We start from the raw sequence: 10,588 nt of genomic DNA on the forward strand, positions 1-10,588 counted from the left end.
TGGAGTTTGCACATTCTCCTCGCGTCTGCGTCGGTTTCCTCCAGGTGCTCCGGTTTCCTCCCACAGTCCAAAGATGTGCAGGTTAGGTTGATTGGCCATGATAAAATTGCCCCTTAGTGTCCTGAGATGCGTAGGTTAGAGGGATTAGCGGGTAAAATATGTAGGGATGTGGGGGTAGGGCCTGGGTGGGATTGTATTCGGTGCAGACTTGATGGGCAGAAGGGCCTCTTTCTGCACTGTAGTGTTCTATGATCTATGTGCTTTCAGTTCCTGCTCTCTTGAATGTTGTCCCCATCTAATTCCTAAGCATGCAGCTACTTTTTCTCAGACTAGTATTTCCATATTGCTAACATCTGCCTTTTCTCTGACACTGTTCCCCTTTTCAAAACCAGATGTTAACTTTCCTGGATGCCACTCCTGAACTAGGCAATACGTAACTCAGATCAGAGGTGGATTTGCAAGTCGTGGGACCCAGTTCATAGAATCCCTAAAGTGAAGAAGGAGGTTATTTGGTCTAGCTGCAGCATGCTACGGTGCAGAGGGACCTGGGGGTCCTTGTGCATGAGTCGCAAAAACCCAGTCTGCAGGTGCAGCAGGTGATCAAGAAGGCGAATGAGATGCTGGCCTTTACAGCGAGGGGGATAGAATATAAAAGCAGGGAGGTCTTGCTGCAACTGTACAGGGCATTGGTGAGGCTGCAGCTGGAGTACTGTGTGCAGTTTTGGTCACCGCACTTGCGCAAGGATATTTTGGCCTTGGAGGGAGTGCAGAGGAGGTTCGCTAGGCTGATACCGGAGATGAGGGGGTTAGACTATGAAGAGAGACTAACTAGACTGGGTCTGTACTTGTTGGAGTTTAGAAGGATGAGGGGGGATCTTATAGAGACGTATAAGATAATGAAAGGGATGGATAGGGTAGAGGTAGAGAGATTCTTCCCGCTCAGAAAGGACAGCAAGACTAGAGGGCACAGCCTCAAGATAAGGGGGGGGGGGCGCAGTTTAGAACGGAGTTGAGGAGGAACTTCTTCATTCAAAGGGTGGTGAATCTCTGGAATTCTCTGCCCGTTGAAGTGGTGGAGGCTACCCCGCTAAATATATTTAAGACACGGGTAGATAGGTTTTTGGTAGATAAGGGAATTAAGGGTTATGGGGAGAAAGCGGGAAAGTGAAACTGAGCCACTTCAGATCAGCCATGATCTTATTGAATGGCAGGGCAGGCTCGAAGGGCTAGATGGCCTACTCCTGCTCCTATTTCTTATGTTCTTATGTTCTATCAAGGCTGCACTGACAACAATCCCATCCAGCCCCTATCCCTATAATCCCACGTATTTACTCGGCTAATCCCTCTAGCCCACATATCTTGGGTCACTAAGGGGCAATTTAGCATGGCCAGTCAACCTAACCCACACATCTTTGGACTGTGGGAGAAAACCGGAGCACCCGGAGAAAACGCACACAGACACGGAGAGAATGTGCAAATGCCACAGAGACAATCACCTGAGACTGGAATTGAACCTGGATCCCTGGCGCTGAGGCAGAAGTGCTAACCATTTTGCCATGGTTTATTTCTCCCCACTCACATGTAGGCTCTTCCCTTCCCTCCCCAACCCCCCCCCCTTCACTTTTTTTTCCTCCTCTGTTCCTCTCATTCATTTTTGCCCCATACTTTGCCCACGCACACACTGTTTTCCCCACACTCACTCCTCACAATAGCACTATAGGTAGAAATTTGTAGTGCACGAGTTCGAAGAAAATATGTTGACCATAAAATTTCTCAACCTTCAATGATGTTGTTTTCCTGTGTATTGATCTTTTGAGTCCCCAAATGTCAGTAAAACAATGCTTAGTGAAAAATATTAGAGTTGCTTGGCATTTTTTTCCAAACCATGAATCAGTGAATCATTAGTTTTTAGTATAGCTAGAAATTTGACATGCAACAGTTTAATTATATAATTCAAACCTATTAAAAACAAGATCAAAACTGGGCAAATGGACTTAAGGTACAGATCACCATAATGGCAGAACAAGCTCAAGAGATTGAATGGCTACTGTTGTTCCTATGTTCCTACCTAGATATCAATGAATAGGGCTTGGCACATGTGTACAACAAGCACTCGCGCATCACGCTCTTTCTCCAGTCGATTCATATTAGTCCAGATTTCAAGAAAATATTAGCTGGCTGATTTAATGCCTTGCATAGTACCTGTCTGATTTCTCTCCAGCATTCATCGTCATATGTTATCAGGTCCAGCAACCTAATCAATCTTTAGTGCTTCAAACTAAGCTAAGGCCATTCATGAATTTGCATTCAAAGGATCAATATCTAAAACATTTATGCCTACTGCTATATCACCGAAAATGAGTACAAAACATATCTTCATATTTTAGCCATATCTTATGTGTCACTACTCACCATCGTGCTAAATCTTTCAAAGGACCTGTCTGGCTTTTCTGGCTACTGACAGAATTTGTAAAGCTTTACTATGGGAATGCTACCTGATCAGTTGTTTCTTTTTCCCAATGCATTTTCAGCATTCAGTTGTGGTTTTAGTGAATTACAGCTGTTTCTGATACCTGTACGTGCAGAGTTGCCAATACTTAATATGGTGAAATATGTATTTTTGAGGCTACTTTCTGACTGTTCATATAAATAACTTATTTTCATCATCCGGCGCACCCCAACTTCCATTTTTGAAACCTTTATATCTCCTACTTTATCTTAAATCTCTGCTCCCTGGTTATTGCTATCTGTCCAATCAATGTCCCTCATAATTTTATACACTTCGGATCAGTTTCCCCCTCAGTCTTCTCTGCTCTGAGGAAAACAGCCCTAGCCCAACCAGCTTTCTTCATAGCTGAAATGCTCCAACCCAGACAACATCCAGGTGAATCTCCTTTGCACTCTTTCCAGTGCATAAGTCAGAAAACCTGCATTTTGGCAATCAAGACGTTGGCCAGCCTAATCTTACTCATGCTGTGAAAGCCCTGACAATGCATTCAGCATCTTTAGGTTTACATTGTCCAGTGACTTTCTCTCCCTCTAAACTCCAGTTGCTCCCAGTTTTTAATAGTGACACAGACACATAAGAACATAAGAACATAAGAAATAGGAGCAGGAGTAGGCCATCTAGCCCTTCGAGCCTGCCCCGCCATTCAATAAGATCATGGCTGATCTGTTGTGGCTCAGTTCCACTTTCCCGCCCTCTCCCCATAACCCTTAATCCCCTCTCTTATCAAAAACCCATCAACCCGCTTCTTAAAAATATTTAGCGAGGCAGCCTCCACTTCAACGGGCAGAGAATTCCAGAGATTCACCACCCTTTGAGTGAAGAAGTTCCTCCTCAACTCCGTTCTAAACCGCCTCCCCTTTATCTTGAGGCTGTGCCCCCTAGTCCTACTGTCTTTTTTTGAGCGGGAAGAGTCTCTCCACCTCTATCCTATCCATCCCATTCATCATCTTATATGTCTCAATGAGATCTCCCCTCATTCTTCTAAACTCTAGCGAGTACAAGCCTAGTTTATTCAGCCTCTCCTCATAGCTCAACCCCCTCAACTCCGGTATCAGCCTAGTAAACCTCCTCTGCACTCCCTCCAGGGCCAAAATATCCTTGCACAGGTGCGGCGCCCAAAACTGCACACAGTACTCCAGCTGCGGCCTCACCAATGCCCTATACAGCTGCAGTAAGACCTCCCTACTTTTATATTCAATCCCCCTCGCTATGAAGGCCAACATCCCATTCGCCTTCACTGTTTTGTAATTTAAAGTCCTCATCCTTATTGGCAACTCTTTGCATGGCCTCATCATTACCTATCCCTGCAGCCCTATGCTCTTTCCATGCCCTTTAGTCATTTCAATCTTTGACTATCTTTGTGTGTCCAATCATCCTTCTGTTAGTGATAAAGCTTTCTGTTAATATAAGCTACACTTTGGAACTTCCCCAAAACCCCTCTGCTTCTCAATTATTCCCTATCTGCAAACAAAAATCTCTTTTGTATTTCTATTAAACAAGGGCACCGAAGATTGAATTACTGATCCTCTTAATTCCGCTCCCCATAAATGAAGTACCTTGTGCATCACAATTTATGAGCTCATTTAATCTGACAATCTTGACACTTAAAACCTATTACAGTGGGACCTTGACTGTCCACACACCATTACTGTTGTCTGGTTTATATCTGCAGTTATTTATATGGTGGTTGGGACTTAGTTTGCATAAACTAGCTAAAAAGGCAATTGAGTGTTCTTAATTGATACTTCAGTGATTCTGAACATCCACATGGTCATGAACCCGATGCTTGAATTCAGTGTGTTCTGAAATGTGGCTTTGGGTCAGGAAACAAGGCTTCATGGTGAGAAAGCTCTCAGGAATCAGGTTGCCAATATTTTCAGGCGCACCTCATTTTAAAATTAATGTGCAGTTGAGTTGCACTTATTTAAATTTGAACCTTACCTGTGCATTATGCAATTTGATGAGGCAATTGAAATGACATTGGACAGTTGAGATATGTCAAACTAAATACAGGTGACTCTTTCACCAGGTTCCAGTAACTGTGAACAGATCTAAGAACATAAGAACATAAGAAATAGGAGCAGGAGTAGGCCATCTAGCCCTTCGAGCCTGCCCCGCCATTCAATAAGATCATGGCTGATCTGTCGCTGCTCAGTTCCACTTTCCCGCCCTCTCCCCATAACCCTTAATCCCCTCTCCTATCAAAAACCCATCAACCCGCGTCTTAAAAATATTTAGCGAGGCAGCCTCCACCACTTCAACGGGCAGAGAATTCCAGAGATTCACCACCCTTTGAGTGAAGAAGTTCCTCCTCAACTCCGTTCTGAACCGCCCCCCTTTTATCTTGAGGCTGTGCCCCCTAGTCCTACTGTCTTTTTTGAGCGGGAAGAGTCTTTCCACCTCTATCCTATCCATCCCATTCATCATCTTATACGTCTCAATGAGATCTCCCCTCATTCTTCTAAACTCTAACGAGTACAAGCCCAGTTTATTCAGCCTCTCCTCATAGCTCAACCCCCTCAACTCCGGTATCAGCCTAGTAAACCTCCTCTGCACTCCCTCCAAGGCCAAAATATCTTTGCGCAGGTGCGGCGCCCAAAACTGCACACAGTACTCCAGCTGCGGCCTCACCAATGCCCTATACAGCTGCAGTAAGACCTCCCTACTTTTATGTTCAATCCCCCTCGCTATGAAGGCCAGCATCCCATTCGCCTTCCTGACCACCTGCTGCACCTGCAAGCTGGGTTTTTGCGACTCATGCACAAGGACCCCGAGGTCCCTCTGCACCGTCGCCTGCTGCAGTTTTTCGCCCCGTAAGTAATAGTCCTTCCTACCATTCTTCCTACCAAAGTGGACCACCTCACACTTGCCAACATTAAATTCCATTTGCCATTTCCTGGCCCATTCGCCCAGCCTATCTAGATCCTTCTGCAGACTCTCCACACCCTCCGCACAATTTGCCGTTCCCCCAATCTTGGTATCATCAGCAAATTTCGACACTCTACACTCGGTTCCATCCTCCAGATCATCTATATAAATGGCAAAAAGCTGAGGCCCCAGCACCGACCCCTGGGGCACTCCACTAGTCACCATCCGCCAATCCGAATAGCACCCGTTGACCCCCACTCTCTGCCTCCTATTTGACAACCAATCCTCTATCCACGCTAACACCCTACCCCCAACTCCATGTCCCTCGACCTTCTGCAATAACCTCTTGTGAAGCACTTTGTCAAACGCCTTCTGAAAATCTAGAAAGACCACATCCACCGGCTCTCCTCTATCCACCGCCCTAGACACATCCTCATAGAACTCCAGTAAATTTGTCAGACACGACTTCCCTTTAATGAAACCGTGCTGCGTCTGCTCTATCAAGCAATTCCCTTCAAGATGCCTCGCAATTTCCTCCTTAATGACAGATTCTAACATTTTACCTACCACAGACGTTAAACTAACCGGCCTATAATTCCCCGCCTTTTGCCTGGCACCCTCCTTAAACAACGGCGTAACATCAGCCGTTTTCCAATCATCCGGCACTTCCCCGGAATCCAGCGACGTTTGGAAAATAACCACCAAGGCATCCACTATCACCTCCGCCATTTCTTTCAGAACCCTCGGATGCATTCCATCCGGTCCTGGGGACTTGTCCACAATCAGCCCCTCCAGTCTGTCGAGCACCGCCTCTCTAGTAACAGTAATGTCATTAAGACCCTCCAGTCCTACCACCTTTCCATCGCTAACACCCGGCAAATTATTCACGTCCTCCTCCGTGAAGACAGAAACAAAAAAGTTATTCAATACCTTAGCCATATCCCCATCCCCTACCACTAGGTCCCCTTTCTCATCCTCTAAAGGACCAACATTCACCCTAGCCAGCCTCTTCCTTTTTATATATTTATAAAAACTCTTGCTATCCTTTTTTATATTAAGCGCTAGCCCAGCTTCATAGTTTCTCCTACGCTTCTTTATCAACTTCTTTGTCAATCTTTGTTGACATTTAAACCTCTCCCAATCCTCTTCTCGCCCACTACTCTTAGCTACTCTAAATTCCTCCGCTTTTAGTTTAACACTTTCCTTCACCTCCTTTGTTATCCACGGCTTATTACCTCTCCTCCTACTATCCTTTTTGACCATCGGAATAAATTTCCGCTGAGCACCAAGAAAGATCTCCTTAAAGATCCTCCACTGCTCCTCAACAGACCCTCCCTCCAACGCGCTCCCCCAGTCCACATTCGCCAATTCTTCTCTCATCCTACCGTACTCCCCTCTATTCAAACAAAGGACGCGTGTCCGGGAACCCACTTTCTCCTCCTCCATCTGCACCAGAAACTCCACCATACAATGATCACTCTGCCCAAGAAGCTCCTTCACCACAAGGTCCCTAATTCTACCCGCCTCATTACATAACACCAGATCCAAGATAGCTCGCTCCCTCGTCGGCTCCAACACACACTGTTCGAGGAAACTATCCCGGCAGCATTCCAAGAACTCTTCCTCGAGCCCCCCGCGTCCAACATGGGTCGACCAATCAATATGCAGATTGAAGTCCCCCATAACTACGGCCGTCCCATTCCTGCACGCCGCACTTATTTGCGCGTTAACAGCCCGCCCCACCTCCAGATCATTATTCGGAGGCCTATAGACGACACCCACCAGCGTCTTCCTCCCTTTGCTGTTCCTAATCTCCACCCACAACGATTCCACCCTCTGCTCCTTGGCTCCAATATCATCCCTTGCTACCACCTGCGTTGATCTCCTGCGTTGCAGATGATTGAGGCACCACTTTAAGTGAAATGCATACTTGTTTTCATTCATGCTAAAGGAATGTCATTTAAGCTGTAATTTGTGGTTGTTGGTGTTAGCTGTGTAGCTTTAACTGTAGTCATAATGCTAATGATAAAATTAGAATAAGCACTAAGTTTGCAGTAATCTTAAAGTAGTAATCAGATTTATTCCATTTTGTTCCCTGCAGATAAGCCTCAAAACTGGGACGTGTGGTATGAGAGCAAGTTTGACGAGTGTGGAAAAGAAGCCTGCCTATCATTTTCAAAGGACGTTTTGTGTTCTCGTGTTACAATTGACCATAACTACTATGCCATTTGTCAGAACCTGCTCTCTAGATATGCCACGTGGCGTGGTACAAAGGGAGGGCTCCTGCATAACCCTCCTGCAGAAATAGTCAGAGTTGGCAGACTGGAGGCCTTGCTTGAAGAATGTGCCAACCCAAAGAAGGAGTATGGTCGGTTCCAAGCAGCGAAAGAATTGCGGGACTACCTTGCAAAGCTGAACAATAATGTGAGGTAGCTCAGTATGGGACCTGTTGTTTTTCGCACTGCTATAGATTTGAGATTTGAATTGAACACGTTGTTCCTGTGCAGAATGTAAACACATCGAAGAATACTATGCGGAAATGCTACCGCATAGCATTATATTTCATGCTTGGAACAACAATGGACATCTGCAAACCAGTGTGTGGGACTGATTATCTGATTAGAGCATTGAGCTATTATTGACTTGTTCTCTGATTGCCTGCGGAGTAGTTCAGATGAAGACCAGCAGGTCACTGGAGATAATAGACCCTGGCAGGTTTAATGATTGCACATGTGTCAAAGGGCAATTGACATAACACAGCATTACTGTCACAATTTGTGAGGCTGATGCCTTTACTGATGAAACCTTGCTTAACTTGAAAGTCTGTTTAAAGGCTTTAACCTACTGATGTTGTCTTGATCTTGTCTATATTTTGAATAAGGAAAGCATTAAAAACGTTTGTATTAAAAAAACTTACATATACTGCCATCAAAATGAATGTGCAAAGTTTTGATATGCATTTGCCCACACTCCTTTTCAAATATGTAAACATATTTCTAATTTATCTGTAAACTGAAGCACTGAGAAACTGTGGCATTGGGATATTCTGTCCAAAACCTTAAACCATTCCCCTCATCTCAATGAAGCAATAATTTCATGTCTGCAAAGAAAAGAAAGAGGAAAACCCTCATTATTTGTAATTATTGCACAGGACTTCTGTAAGCATGAAATAGTGACCAGAGCTGAATTTGTTTCAAAGCAGCAACATTTAAAAAAAAGACTAGAATAATCATTTGAGGACTTTTAGAGGGTACTTCAAATAGAATCAAGCTGACTATTCCTGAATTAAAATTAGGAGAACTTTCTTTCCAAGAGGGGTGGAGGAGGCAGACAGCAAAGCATCCAGTATTTGAGCACATACCAAAGAATAAAAATTGTTCCAAAATTACCCTTATCTTGGTAGAAGGAAAGAAACCTATTTATTGATTGAAACACTGGTGAAAGTATAATGAACAAGTCTTTCGATAACTATTTGTATATTAAGAATGCATTAACTAAAACTGGGATAAGGTTTTTGGTCACAAGTTTACATTTGCCATGTGTGCTTGACTGGTTTCTACTGACTTACTGGGCTGACACAGGTGGCAACTGCTTTCTGCTACGTATTACATGTTGGTACAGTATTGTAATTTGAACTTAGTTTAGGGTGAACATTTTCCATTTGTTTAACTAAACTATATTAATTTGTTTCCAGTTTTCAAAAAAAACAGTTGTGTGTGTTTGCCACATTAAATGAAAAGCTTCATAGTTTATGTGGAAATGGGGTGGAAAATCTGTTTTTCTTGCTGATTAGCTGAAGTGTGGCACTGACTCCATTGCCAGCTATCTTGAATCTTGTGGTTCAATCTGGATCAATGTTAAGCTGTTCCCCATAAAGTAATTTTGTGACTTTAATCGCCATTTTAAATCACGCTGATGCTTTTGATTCTAAAACTAGCTCGAGTTGGCTTCATTGCAGGGAATTGAATGCTGCAATATCACCACCAAGTACCGTAGAAAGCAATAGTGTTTATTTTTCTCAACAGAAAATTCTCAGACACTGAAGCAATCAGATGATGATTTTGTTTAACCGTGCAAATGTAGCTTTTACTGTGTATTACAACTTATTAGTGATGACACGGTTGATTCCAGATTGGGATTTTTGAAGGTTTGTAAATGCTGGAAAATGCTGTCATCACTTTCTTTTGTATGTTCTCATTTAGTTTCTATGTTTTATCATAATTGTCTGACTCACTGTGCCTTTCATTCAGAAGTTGTCTTTATAACTTAAAAGTGGATTCATATAATAAAACTTTACTTATTAAAATAGTCCTGTGGTTACTGCCTTTGGAAAGCACCAATTTGTATTTTTAAAGAAGTTACCTCCTCTTTCGTACTAAAACCCTGCCTTTGTAATATGTGATACCTTCAGACAGTGCTTTATTTATGCTGCATGCCTATTACAGCTATTCTTCTGCTCTTGCCTAAAGCTGCTTCGTTAGCATTTAAAATTTGTAGGTTTACGAAATGCAGGTGGTAATGTTCAGTTTCTAAACTCATATGAACTCTGGTAGCTTTAATATCCAACAAGTCAAAGACAGCTTACCACTTTTTAACTTCTATACATTGCACAGGGATAATCGAGGATATCAAATTTGGATCTCATGCCACTTCTCTCCAAGCCAGGCTGTGTCTGGATTTAAATTCCAACTATGTAGTGATGCTAAATAAATGCATCCTTGTTGACTGCCCCAATTTGCTGCAGTAGTCTGTCCTGCCAGTGCTGACATTAAATGATCTCTGCTAGTGTTACTGTTTTCAGCCAGTAACCACTACCGATGTGTGAAATTTGCCATACAGCCCCAGCTGCCACCTTTCGATTCCCTTGTTCATTTGCACCTTCACCTCCAGGCGATCAAAGATTAGAAACCAACAATCCAATGATGCAAAGGTACTTAAAGGTTATCTAAATAGAACAAGTTGCACTCCGAGGTACTTCAGTACAACTGGGATGATGTAATATTCATGGTATACATCCAGTGAGTCATTCAGCCCGAGGAGGTTCTGCTCCCCTCAGTTCATTGTGGTTGAAAGGGCTTAGACATCGACCTTCCCCATTACACCTCTGCGGCAGCTGCCCCGAAGCTTTAGTGCATTCCTCAGCAATGTAGTCTTGGGCTTTGGAATGTGCTGAGTTTTGCAACATTTGGTCCTTGACTGTATTGAAGTATG

The 10,588-nt window shown here is 43.6% G+C and overlaps 1 protein-coding gene across 2 annotated transcripts in view; it reads left to right on the forward strand.

Annotated features, from left to right (window-relative positions):
- Positions 1-9,683, forward strand: part of dipk2ab (divergent protein kinase domain 2Ab) — a 225,145-nt gene extending 215,462 nt beyond the window's left edge. For both annotated transcript variants that reach the window (XM_080185961.1, XM_080185962.1), the window contains one exon: positions 7,479-9,683. In XM_080185961.1, the coding sequence (XP_080042087.1) occupies positions 7,479-7,810 (332 nt within the window). In that variant the 3' untranslated portion in view covers positions 7,811-9,683. The remainder of the gene's footprint in view (positions 1-7,478) is intronic.
- The last annotated feature ends 905 nt before the right edge of the window (positions 9,684-10,588 follow it).

This window comes from Carcharhinus amblyrhynchos, chromosome 3 (genome assembly GCF_965287045.1).
Source record: "Carcharhinus amblyrhynchos chromosome 3, sCarAmb.v2.hapA, whole genome shotgun sequence".
In the NCBI taxonomy this organism is placed as follows: Eukaryota; Metazoa; Chordata; class Chondrichthyes; order Carcharhiniformes; family Carcharhinidae; genus Carcharhinus; species Carcharhinus amblyrhynchos.